Source organism: Electrophorus electricus, chromosome 1 (assembly GCF_041902795.1).
Source record: "Electrophorus electricus isolate QZ-2024a chromosome 1, ASM4190279v1, whole genome shotgun sequence".
Taxonomy (NCBI): domain Eukaryota; kingdom Metazoa; phylum Chordata; class Actinopteri; order Gymnotiformes; family Gymnotidae; genus Electrophorus; species Electrophorus electricus.
Genome location: NC_137497.1, coordinates 23864762 through 23888403, shown reverse-complemented (window position 1 = coordinate 23888403; position 23642 = coordinate 23864762). Strand labels below are relative to the sequence as shown.

General features: G+C 43.6%; 1 protein-coding gene across 1 annotated transcript in view; it reads right to left on the bottom strand.

Moving 5' to 3' along the window:
- LOC145651286 (NACHT, LRR and PYD domains-containing protein 3-like) overlaps nucleotides 1–23642 on the bottom strand; it is a 38869-nt gene that overhangs the window by 12322 nt on the left and 2905 nt on the right. The window contains exons 2-4 of the mRNA XM_081697354.1: nucleotides 22562–22839; nucleotides 7516–7557; nucleotides 4443–6231 (exon numbers count right to left, since the gene is read on the bottom strand). Of these exons, the coding sequence (XP_081553480.1) occupies nucleotides 4443–6231; nucleotides 7516–7557; nucleotides 22562–22838 (2108 nt within the window). The 5' untranslated portion in view covers nucleotide 22839. The remainder of the gene's footprint in view (nucleotides 1–4442; nucleotides 6232–7515; nucleotides 7558–22561; nucleotides 22840–23642) is intronic.

Sequence of the window (23642 nt, the reverse complement as noted above, 5' to 3'; positions counted from 1 at the left end):
AAAACTGTATAAAAATATGTGTTGTGTGTGACTGTTAGACATATTCTGGACTATGCCTCGTTTGTAACATTAAGCTCAGAATAAAGACGGGACCGGCTATTCTCTTCAAATGGACCAGTACCGTCAGCAGTAGGGTTATCAACACCAGCTGATAGATGACCCAGAGCTGTGTTGTTCTGTGACCAGGGTCTGAATCCACACACGTGCACTGTTATAGGTAAGTCCTGTTTGAAACATTCTGCATAGGTGGTATTAAGACCTTGTCCACAGAGTTTTGTAGTAGGTCTTGGGCGTCTTAAAAGTGCAGACTGAGAATTGACTGAGAGTGTCCATAGAGTGAGAATAGACTGATAAAATATAAAAATAGCAAAAAAGAGTAATAGTTAGAAAACCAGCCGGTGAAAATGAAAATGATTTCATAAAAATCTTTCTGTAAACGGAAAATAAAAATGATTAATAAAAATGATAAAGTAAAGACAAATGTGCAGTGAATAAAGAGAGAAAGAGAGCTCCAGAGAAAAAGTGCTGAAGAGATAAATGTTAAATGTTGTTTGTTCCAGTTGTTTTTGTCTACATGTGGCCACAATGAGTGAAGTAAAGAAAATGCGCAGTGTGTTTGTCTTGATGTGGCTATCGCGAGTTAATTGATTACAAACAATAACGTACAATTATACAACATACCAGCATAACAGGTTTTTTTCAGGTTATAATTAAGATGATTGTGGTATGGTTGTATAGGGCAGAGGTCACTCATTTTAATCACTAAAGGAAGTGAATGGATACGCAGACAGATCTGTTTAAACATGATTAATATCATCTAATTATAAAATGCGTACATGCAAAATATATTGATGTGGTTTTAGTAATAAATATAATAAAGTAACTGATGAAGGTATAGTATGTAAAACCGGTTACAATTAAAGCAGTAGAGAACGTACATATTACGGACACATTAAAATAGTAGCAGTAGGAGAAGGTGGGATTAAAGTATTACAGGATAAGAAATATAACAATGTGAGTGGCGATTAATAGAATTTTAAATAGATAAATTTAATTTACTCAAATAAGTTACAGTTAAGTCAACATATGTATAAATGATGGAATTCAGATAAGCAAATTAGAAAATAATCATATGGATAGCGATTTGTTAAGTGAGAGTCAGGAAACACAAACACATTTTTGACTTGAGAAAATATATAGAAACTCTGCAGGTGTGGAGTGTTGGCAATGGCTAGAGTCAATAAATCTTAAATTGTAGCAGCTGACTGTCATAATTTAGATGAAGCTGAGGCTGCATTTCCTCATCTTAACTTAAGGGAACGAGTAAGGAGGATTTGGAAAAGAATCTGTTGGCTGAAGTGCTTAATTTATTGTTGTCTAGCCAAGTGCCTGGAAGAGCAACAGTTGGATTGGAGCACTTACTGTGGAAACTGTTTGAACCACTAACATTGATTATGGGAGGCAGCGAAAAGGGTTAAAGATTTTTGTAATGACAGACATGATGAACAGATGATTATGGCCTTCAGTAGGTCAGAAACTCCACCAAACTTTCTGTCTGCTGTGTGCTGTGTACTGTCTCTCTGTTACTGCTGCTCTGCTGTGTACTGTCTCTCTGTTACTGCTGCTCTGCTGTGTGCTGTGTACTGTCTCTCTGTTACTGCTGCTCTGTTGTGTGCTGTGTACTGTCTCTCTGTTACTGCTGCTCTGCTGTGTTCAATGTTATGCTTGGGTCATTTGGTATGTTTGGTTCGTGTTGTTCATTGCCTTATCTTTTGCAATCTTTGTTAGCCTGGTTCTTTACATTGATAATTCTCTACCTGGTTAGTGTTTCTTTATGCTTTATCTTATAATAATTTCCTCTGTACTTCAGCAATTCCTCACCTCATTTCAGGCTAAACTTTACTACTACATGATGTTTGGACTGATAAATAGACTTGTCCTGGGTAAATAAATACTAAACTTTAATACTACATGGTGAATGGAATGATAAATAGACTTGTATTTGGTATGTAAATACTAAACTCTACTACTACATGGTGTTTGGAATGATAAATAGACTTGTAATTGGTGAAATAAATTCAAACTTTTTACCACTGGTGTGTTGTTTGCAGTGTTTTTTGTTTTCACTTTAAGCTACACGTGCTGCTAGCCTGTTACTAGAGTTTACTTTTCTGATACATTTAGTTTTTTCACAATGAAGAACTCCAGTCACCTGTCCCATCTCACCTGTCCCATCTCACCTGTCCCATCTCACCTGTCTCATCTCACCTGCCCCATCTCACCTGTCTCATCTCACCTGCCCCATCTCACCTGTCCCATCTCACCTGTATTATCTCACCTGTATCATCTCACCTGTATTATCTCACCTGTATTATCTCACCTGTATCATCTCACCTGTCCCATCTCACCTGTCTCATCTCACCTGCCCCATCTCACCTGTCCCATCTCACCTGTCTTATCTCAGCTGTCTCATGACTTCTTTGATCTCATAACCTACAGTAAATTTAATTACATGCTCAGTTTCTTGTCCCACTCTAGTGTGGTGACTTCAACACACACAGTGTTGTTCCCTCATCTATGTTCCCTGAAAAAGGAAAGCTGAAAAAGAAGCAGCAGCCAGTTTACACACAGCTACTCTATCAGAACCACAGCCCCCTGGGTTACTGCACTGGGTGCAGGGGAAGGGGAGGAGGTTAAGACAGGACAGAGCACCACCCATCACTGGACATACATTCACACAGAGCACCAACCATCACTGGACATACATACATACATACATACATACATACATACATACACACAGAGCACCAACCATCACTGGACATACATACACACAGAGCACCAACCATCACTGGACATACATGCATATAGAGCACCAACCATCACTGGACATACATACATACATACATACATACATACATACATACATACATACAGAGCACCAACCATCACTGGACATACATACACACACAGAGCACCAACCATCACTGGACATACATACATACATACATACATACATACATACATACATACATACATACATACACACAGAGCACCAACCATCACTGGACATACATACACACAGAGCACCAACCATCACTGGACATACATGCATATAGAGCACCAACCATCACTGGACATACATACATACATACATACATACATACATACATACATACATACATACACACAGAGCACCAACCATCACTGGAAATACATGCACATAGAGCACCAACCATCACTGGACATACATGCACATAGAGCACCAACCATCACTGGACATACATACACACAGAGTACCAACCATCACTGGACATACAAGCACACACACGCAGAGCACCAATCATCACTGGACATACATACATACATTCAGAGCACCAACCATCACTGGACATACATGCACATAGAGCACCAACCATCACTGAATGTATATGCACATAGAGCACCAACCATCACTAGACATACATACATACATACATACATACATACATACATACATACAGAGCACCAACCATCACTGGACATACATGCACACACAGACAGAGCACCAATCATCACTGCACATACATGCACATAGAGCACCAACCATCACTAGACATACATACACACAGAGCAGCAACCATCACTGGACATACGTGCATATAGATCACTAACCATCACTGGACATACATACATACATACAGAGCACCAACCATCACTGGACATATACACACACACAGAGCACCAACCATCACTGGACATACATGCATATAGATCACCAACCATCACTGGACATACATACATACATACATACAGAGCACCAACCATCACTGGACATATATACACACACACACACACACACACACACACACACACACACACACACACACACAGAGCACCAACTATAGCTGTACATACATGCACACAGAGCACCAACCATCCCTGGACATACACGCACACAGAGCACCAACCATCACTGGACATACACACACACACACACACACACACACACACACACACACACACAATGTATATATATATATTCTCTGTCTCTGTTAAAAAAAAAAATACAGAGCTCCTTGCTGAACACTCCTGTGTCTTGACTCAGTGTGGCTTTCTGAGTGTTTGCCAGAGAAACCAGTGGGACATTTGAATTACAGAATGACAGTCATGTGTTGCATTCCAACTGGTAAGAAGACATTGCAGTCATTCTGGAATGCATTGGTCTGCTCTTAAGATAAAAGCTTATCTGTTCTTTAATGTTGGTGCTGTCAGAAAAGCCATTCCCCAAAGTTTACCATTCAAAATATACTTACAGTACAACCTTTTACCACTGGAAATGAAAACTATTGTTCAGTTTGCTCTGACTGAGAAATACATTCACATAATTTGATTAGTTACAGAAGGAGCTTCAGTAATAAAAACCTTTAAAAATTAAAATGATTAATCCAAAAGATACTTACAGAGCTTGCCTGGTATTTTTCAACACTGGAAGTAATTCCTTCAGTCCTTTATCTGATGACCTGAATTTCTTCAGCTCAAATTTCTCTTGAATCTCCTCTGACATCAGCAGCACAAACACCAGAGCTGAACACTGTGTAGATGAGAGTGTCTGTGTTGAGAGGTCCCCTGAGTTCAGGAAGGTCTGTATTTCACTTATCAGAGAGTTGTCTTTCAGTTCACTCAAGCAGTGGAATAGATTGATAGTCTCTTCAAAGGATTTTGTTCTCTTGATGGTTTTCTTGATGTAGTTCACAGTCTCCTCTAAACTCTCTTCTCTGATGTCCAGTTCTGGGTGTAGACTCCTCAGGAGCCTCTGATTGGACTCCAGTGAGAGACCGAGGAGGAAACGAAGGAAAAGGTCCAGGTGTCCATTTTCACTCATTGTGGCCTTATCTACTGCTGTCTCAAGCAGATCACACAGTCTGTGTTTTAACTTCCATTTCATTTTCTCCATTGGGGTTTTAAGGAGTGGGTTGCCTTCACCCCTGAATGTTAGGAACACAAATACAGCAGCAAGAAACTCCTGGAAGCTTAAATGCACAAAGCTGTAGATCTTCCCCTCCTGTTTAAAAATTTGTGTACAAATTCCAGAGTACACTAAAGCCTCACAGACATCAATACCACATTCTTCCAGATCTTTCTCATAGAACAGAAGTTGTCCTTTTTGCAGCTGAAGAAAGGCTAACTTTCCAAGCTTCACAATATCCAGCACCTCTGCTCTTTTTGTCTCAGATGAAACTGCATTGTTAGTGCTTTGCTTTGTGTTGTATTTCTTAGTCTTTTGATCTGTGAAAAACAGCAGGAAATGTAGGTACATTTCTGTCAGAGTTGTTGGAGCATTTTTCATGTCCACACCTTCCTTCAGCATTTTCTTAAACACGGTGGCTGAGATCCTGCAGACAACCGGTATGTGACACAAGATATGAAGGCTTCTTGCAGTCTTAATGTGTGATATAATTCTGCTGGCTTGATCTTCATCTCTGATTCTCTTCCTGAAGTACTCCTCCTTCTGTGGGTTATTGAATCCATGGATTTCTGTAACAAGGTTAAAATATTGGTCATTTATCTTACTGACTGCTGCAGGTCGTGAAGTGATCCAGAGGAGAGCAGAAGGAAGCAGTTCTCCATTTATGAGGTTTGTTATTAGTTTATCAAGAGTAGTCTTTTCATTCACATTAGATACCTTCTTCTGATGAAGATCTAGAGGAATTCTACTTTCATCCAGTCCATCCAGTATGAAAAGCAGCTGATGTTTTTCATTTAATATCTCCTTTTCATCTCCAGAATGGACTTCTTGATGGCAGTAAAGAAGTAGTTTTGAGAGGCTGTACTTTTCATCCTTTATCAAGTTCAGCTCTCGAAATGGGAAGTACATAATGAAATCTATGTCCTGGTTGCACTTCTCTTCAGCCCAGTCAAGAATGAACTTGTGCACAGAGACTGTTTTTCCCACTCCAGCTATTCCCAATGTCAGGACTTTAGTACCTTGCTTGTTTTCAATAGACTGCACTTTGAAGAGGTCACTGAGTGTGACTGGTGTTTCTTCTGTTTTGGGGTAAAATTCCTCTACCTGTCTCACTTCGTGTTTTGTGTTCACGCCTCCTGTGCATCCTTTGATCATGTAAACTTCAGTGTAAGTGTCTTTTATAGGCACACGATCACATTCTATTGGAGCCTCCTCACACAAGTTCCCAAATTTTTGCTTATATTTCATTTTCATTCTCCTGCTGAAATCACTTTTTCCTCCACCTGTTAAAAAATGGGAAGAAAAAAGTTATGTGCATGATTTTTATAACTTGTGTCTGAAAGTGTTTTATTGTAATTTCAAAATGTTAACTTTATGGCTGCTCCCGGTGACTGCTATGTTCAGGGTAGCATGTCACTGATTGCTATGCACAACTCGCTCTACATATGCCCAGTACTGTGTACTGTACTAAATAATTGCACTGTCTACTCATTTTGTATTTGTCCTGTCCTGTATTTATTATTGTTTATTTAATGTTTATTTATTGACATTTTGCACTATATTGGACTGTTTGCACTTGTGTAGCATGTTGTCTGTTGCACTGTTGTTTTTGTGTTGCACCATGATCCTGGAGGAACATTGTCTCGTTTTTGTTGTGTACTTGTATATAGCTGAAATGACAGTAAAACCTCTTTGAACTTGAACTTTGAACTTGAACTTTATGTCATGATCTCTCTCCATTTTGTTTTACTAGTGTAGAGTAGAATAACTATCAGTAGTAGTACCAAATAAGGCAACATCAAAAAGATCCCAAATGATAGTCAAAGTCTTTAGCATTGCTCAGAGGTAGAACAGTCAGTAATGGCTCATTGAGTCCTTCAATGAACCAAGCTGGATATTAGTTCTTTGTTTCTGCTACTTTGCTTTGTCTTATCTCTTTGGATTATCTCTCAGTTCTACTTCCATTAGTTCATAATCACAGTGTGTGTGCAGTGCTTTACTTGTGCACTAACTGTTTAGGTCTCATCATAGTACAGAGACCACTCTGATTAAAGTAGTTAATGACCAGTTGTTGGTCTATGACCAGAGTTGTGTCTCTTTGCCTGTATTGCTTCATCTCAGTGCAGCATTTGATACTGAAGATCATAAAATTTTACTAGATAGGCTCTAAAATGCTGTTTGGATTAGGAGACTAGCCCTTTCCTGGTGTAGATCTAACTGATCTTCGCTCATGTAAATCACATTTCTAGGACAGCCTTTAACATATTGCTCATTCCACCTCCCCCCCAGCCACTTATTTCTCCACCTTGGTTCTCTTGCCCCTGAACATTGAGAAGCTCTAGACTGATTGGGCAGCTGTTCCTAGGTCACTCCTGTGGCAGATTGATTTTGTACTCTAGACTAGATCTTGTAGAACCCAGAATAGATCTTCTAGTACCAGACTAGGACTTCTAGAACCATGACTAGGACTTTATTAGAACCAAGGATACTGCTTCTGTTGCTTACTTGAGCATGTTGCTTAAAGTAATATATATTCATGCCTGAAGGTGTGTCTGGGTTGAATTTACCTGCTGGACTATTAGCAGTTGACTCTTCACATTTGTCTCCACCTGTGAGAACAGACATAAGAGTAAAGAGCAGAAAATATGAAACCTACTTTATTAATGGTGAGTAAGTCCTGTGTGCAATTTTTGGTTGACTGCTATGTTTAAAAATACACTGAACATTTCTTAATTGACATTTTGTAAATTATATAGTCTGTGTTAAAAAACACATTGTTTATTATTGGACTACATTTGTGATTTGTCCATGTTTAAACTGAGATTGACAGCACTGTTCTCATTGTTGTTAAAGAACATTTGTTATTCAAACCTATTTGTTTGCAATGTTTATTAATATACCAGATGATTTTGAGTTTTGCCATATTCTACTTTGTAATTTATTAATTGAGATCACTAATGAAAGAAAATTAGGTTCTTTGAATATATAAAATAAATATGTAAACTGTAAATGAAAGAGAACAAAAAGTGAAGTTTGTCCAGATATTCTACATAGTGGCATTTGGCTCTGATTCTACAGAAGGAACTGTATCTCTCTCTGGTCAGGAGTGTGGTGTCCTCACCCAGCTAACTGTTCAAGTGCAACATTATATTCCTTTTCTTATAGAGGGAATTGTAGTGTGGTGTCCCCGTTTCATCCTCAGAGACACTGGAGCTGCTCAGTCTTTTAGAAGGAGTGTTAAGTCTGCCTGACCAAACAGCTACAGGAGAGCAAGTGTTGGTGAGGGTGTCAACATGGGCTTTACTGAGGTGCCTTCACTCCTCTCTTCTGACTGCGTAACTGACAGTTGTGGTGGGTGTGTGCCCAACACTTCTAGTGCCTGCTAACACTGTTATTGTATATAATGATTTGGCTGGAGGTGATGTGTGGAGAAGTTCCAATGTGGTCTCTTCTAAAGTCTTATTGCGAAGAGCTTGACTGCAGAAGGCATTCCATGGTTAGTATTTGCCATTTGTGAAGTTGTTGAGGACAGCACAGGTTTTAGTCCCAATGATGTGGTGTTTGCGCATAAGTGTAAGGATAACATGAAAAACGATTTCTAGCCCAGTGCTGTCAGGCTGAAGAAGAGTTTCTACCCCAGTGCTGTCAATAAAAAGACACCTGACCTCAGCACACAGGACAAAAAAGACACTTGACCTCAGCACACAGGGTAATAAAGACACTTGACCTCAGCACACAGGGTAATAAAGACTCTTGACCTCAGCACACAGGGTAATAAAGACTCTTGACCTCAGCACACAGGGCAATAAAGACACTTCACCTCAGCACACAGGAAAATAAAGACACTTAACCTTAGCACACAGGGCAATAAAGACTCTTGACCTCAGCACACAGGGCAATAAAGACACTTAGCCTCAGCACACAGGGCAATAAAGACTCTTGACCTCAGCACACAGGGCAATAAAGACACTTAACCTCAGCACACAGGGTAGAAAAAGACTCTTCACCGCACCACAAGGGATAATGAAGACTCTTGACCTCAGCACACAGGGTAATAAAGACACCTGACCTCAGCATACAGGGCAATAAAGACACATGACCTCAGCACACAGGGTAATAAAGACTCTTGACCTCAGCACACAGGGCAATAAAGACACCTGACCTCATCACACAGGGCAATAAAGACACTTGACCTCAGCACACAGTGTAATAAAGACTCTTGACCTCAGCACACAGGGCAATAAAGACACTTAACCTCAGCACACAGGGTAGTAAAGAATCTTGACCTCACCAAAAAGGATAATGAAGACTCTTGACCTTAGCACACAGGGTAATAAAGACACCTGACCTCAGCACACAGGGCAATAAAGACACTTCACCTCAGCACAGAGGGTAATATAAATACTTTACCTCAGCACAAAGGGCAATAAAGACACCTGACCTCAGCACACAGGGTAATAAAGACTCTTGACCTCAGCACACAGGGCAATAAAGACTCTTGACCTCACCAAACAGGGCAATAAAGACTCTTGACTTTAGCACACAGGGTAATAAAGACTCTTGACATCAGCAAACAGGGTAATAAAGACTCTTGACTTTAGCACACAGGGTAATAAAGACTCTTGACATCAGCAAACAGGGTAATAAAGACTCTTGACCTCAGAACACAGGGTAATAAAGACTCTTGACATCAGCAAACAGGGTAATAAAGACTCTTGACCTCAGAACACAGGGCAATAAAGACACTTCACCTCAGCACACAGGGCAATAAAGACACTTGACCTTAGCACACAGGGCAATAAAGACTCTTGACCTCAGCACACAGGGCAATAAAGACACTTAGCCTCAGCACACAGGGCAATAAAGACTCTTGACCTCAGCACACAGGGCAATAAAGACACTTAACCTCAGCACACAGAGTAATAAAGACTCTTGACCTCAGCACACGGGGTAAAAAAGACACCTGACCTCATCACACAGGGCAATAAAGACACTTCACCTCAGCACACAGGGCAATAAAGACACTTGACCTTAGCACACAGGGCAATAAAGACGCCTGACCTCAGCACACACAGCACTAAAGACTCTTGACCTCAGCACACAGGGCAATAAAGACACCTGAGCTCAGCACACAGGGCAATAAAGACACTTCACCTCAGCACAGAGGCTAATATAGATTTTTTACTTCAGCACACAGGGCAGTAAAGACACTTGACCTCAGCACACAGGGTATTAAAGAATCTTGACCTCACCACACAGGGTAATAAAGACTCTTGACCTCAGCACACAGGGCAATAAAGACTCTTGACCTCAGCACACAGAGCAATAAAAACTCTTGACCTCAGCACACAGGCTAATAAAGACACCTGACCTCAGCAGACAGGGTAGTAAAGAATCTTGACCTCACCACACAGGGTAATAAAGACTCTTGACCTCAGCACACAGGGCAATAAAGACTCTTGACCTCAGCACACAGGGTAATAAAGACACTTGACCTCAGCACACATGGCAATAAAGACACCTGACCTCAGCACACAGGGTAATAAAGACTCTTGACCTCAGCACACAGGGCAATAAAGACAACTGACCTCAGCACACAGGGTAATAAAGATTCTTGACCTCAGCACACAGGGAAATAAAGACACCTGACCTCAGCACACAGGGCAATAAAGACTTTTGACCTCAGCACACAGGGCAATAAAGACACTTGACCTCAGCACACAGGGTAATAAAGACTCTTGACCTCAGCACACAGGGTAATAAAGACACCTGACCTCATCACACAGGGCAATAAAGACACTTCACCTCAGCACACAGGGCAATAAAGACTCTTGACCTCAGCACACAGGGCAATAAATACTCTTGACCTCAGCACACAGGGTAAAAAAGACTCGTGACCTCAGCACACTGGGTAATAAAGACACCTGAGCTCAGCACACAGGGCAATAAAGACACCTGAGCTCAGCACACAGGGCAATAAAGAAACTTCACCTCAGCACAGAAGCTAATATAGATTTTTTACTTCAGCACACAGGGTAATAAAGACACCTGAGCTCAGCACACAGGGCAATAAAGACACCAGAGCTCAGCAGACAGGGCAATAAAGACACTTCACCTCAGCACATAGGCTAATATAGATTTTTTGCTTCAGCACACAGGGCAATAAAGACACTTAGCCTCAGCACACAGGGCAATAAAGACTCTTGACCTCAGCACAAAGGGCAATAAAGACACTTAACCTCAGCACACAGGGTAGCAAAGACTCTTCACCGCACCACAAAGGATAATGAAGACTCTTGACCTCAGCACACAGGGTAATAAAGACACCTGACCTCAGCACACAGGGCAATAAAGACACCTGACCTCAGCACACAGGGTAATAAAGACTCTTGACCTCAGCACACAGGGCAATAAAGACACCTGACCTCATCACACAGGGAAATAAAGACACTTGACCTCAGCACACAGGGTAATAAAGACACTTAACCTCAGCACACAGGGTAATAAAGACTCTTGACCTCAGGACACAGGGTAAAAAAGACACCTAACCTCATCACACAGGGCAATAAAGACACTTCACCTCAGCACACAGGGCAATAAAGACACTTGACCTTAGCACACAGGGCAATAAAGACTTTTGACCTCAGCACACAAGGCAATAAAGACACTTAGCCTCAGCACACAGGGCAATAAAGACTCTTGACCTCAGCACACAGGGCAATAAAGACACTTAACCTCAGCACACAGGGTAGCAAAGACTCTTCACCGCACCACAAGGGATAATGAAGACTCTTGACCTCAGCACACAGGGTAATAAAGAAACCTGACCTCAGCACACAGGGCAATAAAGACACATGACCTCAGCACACAGGGTAATAAAGACTCTTGACCTCAGCACACAGGGAAATAAAGACACTTAACCTCAGCACACAGGGTAGTAAAGAATCTTGACCTCACCAAAAAGGATAATGAAGACTCTTGACCTTAGCACACAGGGTAATAAAGACAAGTGACCTCAGCACACAGGGCAATAAAGACACTTCACCTCAGCACAGAGGGTAATATAAATACTTCACCTCAGCACACAGGGCAATAAAGACACCTGACCTCAGCACACAGGGTAATAAAGACTCTTGACCTCAGCACACAGGGCAATAAAGACTCTTGACCTCACCAAACAGGGCAATAAAGACTCTTGACTTTAGCACACAGGGTAATAAAGACTCTTGACATCAGCAAACAGGGTAATAAAGACTCTTGACTTTAGCACACAGGGTAATAAAGACTCTTGACCTCAGAACACAGGGCAATAAAGACACTTCACATCAGCACACAGGGCAATAAAGACACTTCACCTTAGCACACAGGGCAATAAAGACTCTTGACCTCAGCACACAGGCTAATAAAGACTCTTGACCTCAGCACACAGGGCAATAAAGACACCTGACCTCATCACACAGGGCAATAAAGACACTTGACCTCAGCACACAGGGTAATAAAGACACTTAACCTCAGCACACAGGGTAATAAAGACTCTTGACCTCAGCACACAGGGTAAAAAAGACACCTGACCTCATCACACAGGGCAATAAAGACACTTCACCTCAGCACACAGGGCAATAAAGACACTTGACCTTAGCACACAGGGCAATAAAGACTTTTGACCTCAGCACACAGGGCAATAAAGACACTTAGTCTCAGCACACAGGGCAATAAAGACTCTTGACCTCAGCACACAGGGCAATAAAGACACTTAACCTCAGCACACAGGGTAGCAAAGACTCTTCACCGCACCACAAGGGATAATGAAGACTCTTGACCTCAGCACACAGGGTAATAAAGACACCTGACCTCAGCACACAGGGTAATAAAGACTCTTGACCTCAGCACACAGGGCAATAAAGACTTTTGACCTCACCAAACAGGGCAATAAAGACTCTTGACTTTAGCACACAGGGTAATAAAGACTCTTGACATCAGCAAACAGGGTAATAAAGACTCTTGACTTTAGCACACAGGGTAATAAAGACTCTTGACATCAGCAAACAGGGTAATAAAGACTCTTGACCTCAGAACACAGGGTAATAAAGACTCTTGACATCAGCAAACAGGGTAATAAAGACTCTTGACCTCAGAACACAGGGCAATAAAGACACTTCACCTCAGCACACAGGGCAAGAAAGACACTTGACCTTAGCACACAGGGCAATAAAGACTCTTGACCTCAGCACACAGGGCAATAAAGACACTTAGCCTCAGCACACAGGGCAATAAAGACTCTTGACCTCAGCACACAGGGCAATAAAGACACTTAACCTCAGCACACAGAGTAATAAAGACTCTTGACCTCAGCACACGGGGTAAAAAAGACACCTGACCTCATCACACAGGGCAATAAAGACACTTCACCTCAGCACACAGGGCAATAAAGACACTTGACCTTAGCACACAGGGCAATAAAGACGCCTGACCTCAGCACACACAGCACTAAAGACTCTTGACCTCAGCACACAGGGCAATAAAGACACCTGAGCTCAGCACACAGGGCAATAAAGACACTTCACCTCAGCACAGAGGCTAATATAGATTTTTTACTTCAGCACACAGGGCAGTAAAGACACTTAACCTCAGCACACAGGGCAATAAAGACACCTCACCTCAGCACACAGGGCGATAAAGACTCTTGACCTCAGCACACAGGGCAAGAAAAACTCTTGACCTCAGCACACAGGCTAATAAAGACACCTGACCTCAGCAGACAGGGTATTAAAGAATCTTGACCTCACCACACAGGGTAATAAAGACTCTTGACCTCAGCACACAGGGCAATAAAGACTCTTGACCTCAGCACACAGAGCAATAAAAACTCTTGACCTCAGCACACAGGCTAATAAAGACACCTGACCTCAGCAGACAGGGTAGTAAAGAATCTTGACCTCACCACACAGGGTAATAAAGACTCTTGACCTCAGCACACAGGGCAATAAAGACTCTTGACCTCAGCACACAGGGTAATAAAGACACTTGACCTCAGCACACATGGCAATAAAGACACCTGACCTCAGCACACAGGGTAATAAAGACTCTTGACCTCAGCACACAGGGCAATAAAGACAACTGACCTCAGCACACAGGGTAATAAAGATTCTTGACCTCAGCACACAGGGAAATAAAGACACCTGACCTCAGCACACAGGGCAATAAAGACTTTTGACCTCAGCACACAGGGCAATAAAGACACTTGACCTCAGCACACAGGGTAATAAAGACTCTTGACCTCAGCACACAGGGTAATAAAGACACCTGACTTCATCACACAGGGCAATAAAGACACTTCACCTCAGCACACAGGGCAATAAAGACTCTTGACCTCAGCACACAGGGCAATAAATACTCTTGACCTCAGCACACAGGGTAAAAAAGACTCGTGACCTCAGCACACTGGGTAATAAAGACACCTGAGCTCAGCACACAGGGCAATAAAGACACCTGAGCTCAGCACACAGGGCAATAAAGAAACTTCACCTCAGCACAGAAGCTAATATAGATTTTTTACTTCAGCACACAGGGTAATAAAGACACCTGAGCTCAGCACACAGGGCAATAAAGACACCAGAGCTCAGCAGACAGGGCAATAAAGACACTTCACCTCAGCACATAGGCTAATATAGATTTTTTGCTTCAGCACACAGGGCAATAAAGACACTTAGCCTCAGCACACAGGGCAATAAAGACTCTTGACCTCAGCACAAAGGGCAATAAAGACACTTAACCTCAGCACACAGGGTAGCAAAGACTCTTCACCGCACCACAAAGGATAATGAAGACTCTTGACCTCAGCACACAGGGTAATAAAGACACCTGACCTCAGCACACAGGGCAATAAAGACACCTGACCTCAGCACACAGGGTAATAAAGACTCTTGACCTCAGCACACAGGGCAATAAAGACACCTGACCTCATCACACAGGGAAATAAAGACACTTGACCTCAGCACACAGGGTAATAAAGACACTTAACCTCAGCACACAGGGTAATAAAGACTCTTGACCTCAGGACACAGGGTAAAAAAGACACCTAACCTCATCACACAGGGCAATAAAGACACTTCACCTCAGCACACAGGGCAATAAAGACACTTGACCTTAGCACACAGGGCAATAAAGACTTTTGACCTCAGCACACAGGGCAATAAAGACACTTAGCCTCAGCACTCAGGGCAATAAAGACTCTTGACCTCAGCACACAGGGCAATAAAGACACTTAACCTCAGCACACAGGGTAGCAAAGACTCTTGACCTCAGCACACAGGGAAATAAAGACACTTAACCTCAGCACACAGGGTAGTAAAGAATCTTGACCTCACCAAAAAGGATAATGAAGACTCTTGACCTTAGCACACAGGGCAATAAAGACTTTTGACCTCAGCACACAGGGTAAAAAAGACTCGTGACCTCAGCACACTGGGTAATAAAGACACCTGAGCTCAGCACACAGGGCAATAAAGACACCTGAGCTCAGCACACAGGGCAATAAAGAAACTTCACCTCAGCACAGAAGCTAATATAGATTTTTTACTTCAGCACACAGGGTAATAAAGACACCTGAGCTCAGCACACAGGGCAATAAAGACACCAGAGCTCAGCAGACAGGGCAATAAAGACACTTCACCTCAGCACATAGGCTAATATAGATTTTTTGCTTCCGCACACAGGGCAATAAAGACACTTAGCCTCAGCACACAGGGCAATAAAGACTCTTGACCTCAGCACAAAGGGCAATAAAGACACTTAACCTCAGCACACAGGGTAGCAAAGACTCTTCACCGCACCACAAAGGATAATGAAGACTCTTGACCTCAGCACACAGGGTAATAAAGACACCTGACCTCAGCACACAGGGCAATAAAGACACCTGACCTCAGCACACAGGGTAATAAAGACTCTTGACCTCAGCACACAGGGCAATAAAGACACCTGACCTCATCACACAGGGAAATAAAGACACTTGACCTCAGCACACAGGGTAATAAAGACACTTAACCTCAGCACACAGGGTAATAAAGACTCTTGACCTCAGGACACAGGGTAAAAAAGACACCTAACCTCATCACACAGGGCAATAAAGACACTTCACCTCAGCACACAGGGCAATAAAGACACTTGACCTTAGCACACAGGGCAATAAAGACTTTTGACCTCAGCACACAGGGCAATAAAGACACTTAGCCTCAGCACACAGGGCAATAAAGACTCTTGACCTCAGCACACAGGGCAATAAAGACACTTAACCTCAGCACACAGGGTAGCAAAGACTCTTGACCTCAGCACACAGGGAAATAAAGACACTTAACCTCAGCACACAGGGTAGTAAAGAATCTTGACCTCACCAAAAAGGATAATGAAGACTCTTGACCTTAGCACACAGGGCAATAAAGACTTTTGACCTCAGCACACAGGGCAATAAAGACACTTAGTCTCAGCACACAGGGCAATAAAGACTCTTGACCTCAGCACACAGGGCAATAAAGACACTTAACCGCAGCACACAGGGTAGCAAAGACTCTTCACCGCACCACAAGGGATAATGAAGACTCTTGACCTCAGCACACAGGGTAATAAAGACACCTGACCTCAGCACACAGGGCAATAAAGACACTTCACCTCAGCACAGAGGGTAATATAAATACTTTACCTCAGCACACAGGGCAATAAAGACACCTGACCTCAGCACACAGGGTAATAAAGACTCTTGACCTCAGCACACAGGGCAATAAAGACTCTTGACCTCACCAAACAGGGCAATAAAGACTCTTGACTTTAGCACACAGGGTAATAAAGACTCTTGACATCAGCAAACAGGGTAATAAAGACTTGACTTTAGAACACAGGGTAATAAAGACTCTTGACATCAGCAAACAGGGTAATAAAGACTCTTGACCTCAGAACACAGGGCAATAAAGACACTTCACCTCAGCACACAGGGCAATAAAGACACTTGACCTTAGCACACAGGGCAATAAAGACTCTTGACCTCAGCACACAGGGCAATAAAGACACTTAGCCTCAGCACACAGGGCAATAAAGACTCTTGACTTCAGCACACAGGGCAATAAAGACACTTAACCTCAGCACACAGGGTAATAAAGACTCTTGACCTCAGCACACAGGGTAAAAAAGACACCTGACCTCATCACACAGGGCAATAAAGACACTTCACCTCAGCACACAGGGCAATAAAGACACTTGACCTTAGCACACAGGGCAATAAAGACTTTTGACCTCAGCACACAGGGCAATAAAGACACTTAGCCTCAGCACACAGGGCAATAAAGACTCTTGACCTCAGGACACAGGGCAATAAAGACACTTAACCTCAGCACACAGGGTAGCAAAGACTCTTCACCGCACCACAAAGGATAATGAAGAATCTTGACCTCAGCACACAGGGTAATAAAGACACCTGACCTCAGCACACAGGGCAATAAAGACACCTGACCTCAGCACACAGGGTAATAAAGACTCTTGACCTCAGCACACAGGGCAATAAAGACACCTGAGCTCAGCACACAGGGCAATAAAGACACTTCACCTCAGCACAGAAGCTAATATAGATTTTTTACTTCAGCACACAGGGTAATAAAGACACCTCAGCTCAGCACACAGGGCAATAAAAACACCTGAGCTCAGCACACAGGGCAATAAAGACGCCTGACCTCAGCACACAGGGTAATAAAGACACCTGACCTCAGCACACAGGGCACTAAAGACTCTTGACCTCAGCACACAGGGCAATAAAGACGCCTGACCTCAGCACACACGGCACTAAAGACTCCTGACCTCAGCACACAGGGCAATAAAGACACCTGATCTCAGCACACAGGGCAATAAAGACACTTCACCTCAGCACAGAGGCTAATATAGATTTTTTACTTCAGAAACACAGGGCATTAAAGACACCTGACCTCAGCACACAGGGTAATAAAGACAGTTGACCTCAGCACACAGGGCAATAAAGACACCTGACCTCAGCACACAGGGTACTAAAGACTCTTGACCTCAGCACACAGGGAAATAAAGACCCCTGACCTCAGCACACAGGGTAAAAAAGACTCTTGACCTCAGCACACAGGGCAATAAAGACACCTGAACTCAGCACACAGGGCAATAAAGACACTTGACCTCAGCACACAGGGCATTAAAGACGCCTGACCTCAGCACACAGTGCACTAAAGACTCTTGACCTCAGCACACAGGGCAATAAAGACTCTTGACCTCATCACACAGGGTAGTAAAGAATCTTGACCTCACCACACAGGGTAATAAAGACTCTTGACCTCAGCACACAGGGCAATAAAGACTCTTGACATCAGCACAGAGGGTAATAAAGACACTTGACCTCAGCACACAGGGCATTAAAGACGCCTGACCTCAGCACACAGGGCACAAAAGACTCTTGACCTCAGCACACAGGGCAATAAAGACGCCTGACCTCAGCACACACGGCACTAAAGACACCTGATCTCAGCACACAGGGCAATAAAGACACTTCACCTCAGCACAGAGGCTAATATAGATTTTTTACTTCAGAAACACAGGGCAATAAAGACACCTGACCTCAGCACACAGGGTAATAAAGACACTTGACCTCAGCACACAGGGCAATAAAGACACCTGACCTCAGCACACAGGGAAATAAAGACACTTGTCCTCAGCACACAGGGCAATAAAGACACCTGACATCAGCACACAGGGCACTAAAGACTCTTCAACTCAGCACACAGGGCAATAAAGACACTTCACCTCAGCACACAGGGCAATAAAGACACCTGACCTCAGCACACAGGGTAATAAAGACTCTTGACCTCAGCACACAGGGCAATAAAGACACCTGACCTCAGCACACAGGGTAATAAAGACTCTTGACCTCAGCACACAGGGCAATAAAGACACCTGACCTCAGCACACAGGGCAATAAAGACTCTTGACCTCAGCACACAGGGCAATAAAAACTCTTGACCTCAGCACACAGGCTAATAAAGACACCTGACCTCAGCACACAGGGTAATAAAGACTCTTGACCTCAGCACACAGGGCAATAAAGACACCTGACCTCAGCACACAGGGAAATAAAGACACTTGACCTCAGCACACAGGGCAATAAAGACACCTGACATCAGCACACAGGGCACTAAAGACTCTTGACCTCAGCACACAGGGCAATAAAGACGCCTGACCTCAGCACACAGGCCAATAAAGACACTTGACCTCAGCACACAGGGTAATAATGACGCTTCACCTCAGCACACAGGGCAATAAAGACGCCTAACCTCAGCACACAGGGTATTAAAGACACCTGACCTCAGCACACAGGGCAATAAAGACACGTGACCCCAGCACACAGGGTAATAAAGACACCTGACCTCAGCACACAGGGCAATAAGGACACCTGACCTCAGCACACAGGGCAATAAAAACTCTTGACCTCAGAACACAGGGCAATAAAGACTCTTGACCTCAGCACACAGGCCAATAAAGACACCTGACCTCAGCACACAGGGCAATAAAGACACCTGACCTCAGCACACAGGGCAATAAAGACATTTCACCTCATTACACAGGAAAATTAAGACACTTAACCTTAGCACACAAGGCAATAAAGACTCTTGACCTCAGCAGACAGGGTAATAAAGACTCTTGACCTCAGCACACTGGGTAATAAAGACACCAGAGCTCAGCACACAGGGCAATAAAGACACCTGAGCTCAGCACACCGGGCAATAAAGACACTTCACCTCAGCACAGAGGCTAATATAGATTTTTTACTTCAGCACACAGGGCAATAAAGACACCTGACCTCAGCACACAGGGCAATAAAGACACCTGACCTCAGCACACAGGGTAATAAAGACTCTTGACCTCAGCACACAGGGTAATAAAGACTCTTGACCTCAGCACACAGGGCAATAAAGACACCTGAGCTCAGCACACAGGGCAATAAAGACACTTCACCTCAGCACAGAGGCTAATGTAGATTTTTTACTTCAGAAACACAGGGCAATAAAGACACCTGACCTCAGCACACAGGGTAATAAAGACACTTGACCTCAGCACACAGGGCAATAAAGACACCTGACCTCAGCACACAGGGCAATAAAGACTCTTGACCTCAGCACACAGGCTAATAAAGACACCTGACCTCAGCAGACAGGGTAGTAAAGAATCTTGACCTCACCACACAGGGTAATAAAGACACCTGACCTCAGCACACAGGGCAATAAAGACACCTGACCTCAGCACACAGGGTAATAAAGACTCTTGACCTCAGCACACAGGGCAATAAAGACACCTGACCTCAGCACACAGGGCAATAAAGACACTTGACCTCAGCACACAGGGCAATAAAGACACCTGACCTCAGCACACAGGGCACTAAAGACTCATGAACCCAGCACACAGGGCAATAAAGACGCCTGACCTCAGCACCCAGGGCACTAAAGACTCTTGACCTCAGCACACAGGGCAATAAAGACACTTGACCTCAGCACACAGGGCAACAAAGACTCTTGACCTCAGCACACAGGGCAATAAAGATGCCTGATCTCAGCACACAGGGCAATAAAGACTCTTGACCTCAGCACACAGGGTAATAAAGACACTTGACCTCAGCACACAGGGTATTAAAGACGCCTGACCTCAGCACACAGGGCAATAAAGACTGTTGACCTCAGCACACAGGGCAATAAAGACGCCTGACCTCAGCACACAGGGTAATAAAGACACTTGACCTCACCACACAGGGTAATAAAGACACTTCAGCTCAGCACACAGGGCAATAAAGACGTCTAACCTCAGCACACAGGGTAATAAAGACACCTGACCTCAGCACACAGGGCAATAAAGACGCCTGACCCCAGCACACAGGGTAATAAAGACGCCTGACCTCAGCACACAGGGCAATAAAGACACCTGATCTCAGCACACAGGGCAATAAAGACACCTGACCTCAGCACACAGGGCAATAAAAACTCTTGACCTCAGAACACAGGGCAATAAAGACACCTAACCTCACCGCACAGGGCAATAAAGACTCTTGACCTCAGCACACAGGGTAATAAAGACACTTGACCTCAGCACACAGGGCAATAAAGACACCTGACCTCAGCACACAGGGCAATAAAGACATTTCACCTCAGCACACAGGGCAATAAAGACACCTGACCTCAGCACACAGGGTAATAAAGACACTTGACCTCAGGACACAGGGTAATAAAGACACTTCACCTCAGCACACAGGGCAATAAAGACACCTAACCTCAGCACACAGGGTAATAAAGACACCTGACCTCAGCACACAGGGCAATAAAGACACGTGACCCCAGCACACAGGGTAATAAAGACACCTGACCCCAGCACACAGGGCAATAAAGACACCTGACCTCAGCACACAGGGCAATAAAGACACCTGACCTCAGCACACAGGGCAATAAAAACTCTTGACCTCAGAACACAGGGCAATAAAGACACCTGACCTCACCACACAGGGTAATAAAGACTCTTGACCTCAGCACACAGGGCAATAAAAACTCTTTACCTCAGCACACAGGGCAATAAAGACACCTGACCTCACCACACAGGGTAATAAAGACTCTTGACCTCAGCACACAGGGCAATAAAGACTCTTGACCTCAGCACACAGGGTACTAAAGACACTTGACCTCAGCACACAGGGCAATAAAGACTTTTGACCTCAGCACACAGGGCAATAAAGACACCTGACCTCATCACACAGGGCAATAAAGACACTTGACCTCAGCACACAGGGCAATAAAGACTCTTGACCTCAGCACACAGGGCAATAAAGACACCTGACCTCATCACACAGGGTAATAATGACACTTGACCTCAGCACACAGGGCAATAAAGACTCTTGACCTCAGCACACAGGGCAATAAAGACACCTGACCTCAGCACACAGGGCAATAAAGACACCTGACCTCAGCACACAGGGCAATAAAGACTCTTGACCTCAGCACACAGGGCAATAAAAACTCTTGACCTCAGCACACAGGCCAATAAAGACACCTGACCTCAGCACACAGGGCAATAAAGACTCTTGACCTCAGCACACAGGGCAATAAAGACTCTTGCCCTCAGCACACAGGGCAATAAAGACTCTTGACCTCAGCACACAGGGCAATAAAGACACTTAGCCTCAGCACACAGGGCAATAAAGACGCCTGACCTCAGCACACAGGGCACTAAAGACTCTTGACCTCAGCACACAGGGTAATAAAGACTCTTGACCTCAGCACACAGGGCAATAAAGACACTTAGCCTCAGCACACAGGGCAATAAAGACGCGTGACCTCAGCACACAGGGCACTAAAGACTCTTGACCTCAGCACACAGGGTCATAAAGACTCTTGACCTCACCACTCACGTCTCCCTCCCTCCCTGCCCATGTCACTGGCTGTGCTGTGTGTATAAATTAACTAAGCATTGTTTTCCACTACATTCTTTGTCTATTGAGTTCACTCACAAAACAAAACCAAATGCTATGAGCATATAAAATCCTGAAATAGTGAGTTTAAAAAGTGAACATGATTTCACCTGATTTATTTTCACTGTGTTTGATTCTCAGGCTCTCAGCCAGTTGGTTGTGGTTCATCTTCTTCAGGATGTCCAGTGTGATCTCCACAGCTCCATCTGGGTCATATTTCTGCACCATCTTGTCCACAGTGTCAAGTCTGTCTGTATTCTCCAGATGGGACTTTGGGATGCATTTGTCATCTTCTACACTGTTGGTCAGATGCCACTGGAACTTCTTCAGGTCCTCTATCTTCAGCTCTTCTAGAATGTCCAGCAGTAGTTTTGAAATGTTGTCCATCCTGAATCCAGACAACAGACTCCAGATTACTGAAGGTTCACAAACATGTCCAATGGTTTATGTTCACAGTGCAGGAATAGACAGAGGAGTGAATGTGAGTGTGTTGGGTGAAGTGTGCTGTGTGAGTGATATAGAGAGGAGTGAATGGGAGTGTGCTGGCTGAAGTGTGCTGTGTGAGTGATGTAGAGAGGAGTGAATGTGAGTGTGCTGGGTGAAGTGTGCTGTGTGAGTGATGTAGAGAGGAGTGAATGTGAGTGTGTTGGGTGAAGTGTGCTGTGTGAGTGATGTAGTGAGGAGTGAATGTGAGTGTGTTGGGTGAAGTGTGCTGTGTAAGTGATGTAGTGAGGAGTGAATGTGAGTGTGTTGGGTGAAGTGTGCTGTGTGAGTGATGTAGTGAGGAGTGAACGTAGGGAAAAGATTATCATTTATTATTGATTAATTACCAAATTAAATTAGTTCATATTTTGTGTAGGGACCGAATGCCATTGTTTCAAATATACTAGCCATTATATCCAACTTAATGAATAAATGTGAAGTTTACTGATTAATGAATAACACAAATATTTAGCGGACTTGTGGACAAATGAAAAGGGAAAGAGGGAAGAAAGAAAAAAGAAAAAAAAAATTTAAATAAGATGTGTGACATTTGCCCGAATGCCACAGGGAATGGAACAGGATGCACAGACTCCCTCGACTTTTGTACATTTAATGACATTAAACATTTAAGAGAAGGGTGGCACTCACACATAACATTAACAGTGAACATAAATACACTTAACGCTAAGGATAACATAGGCTATACAG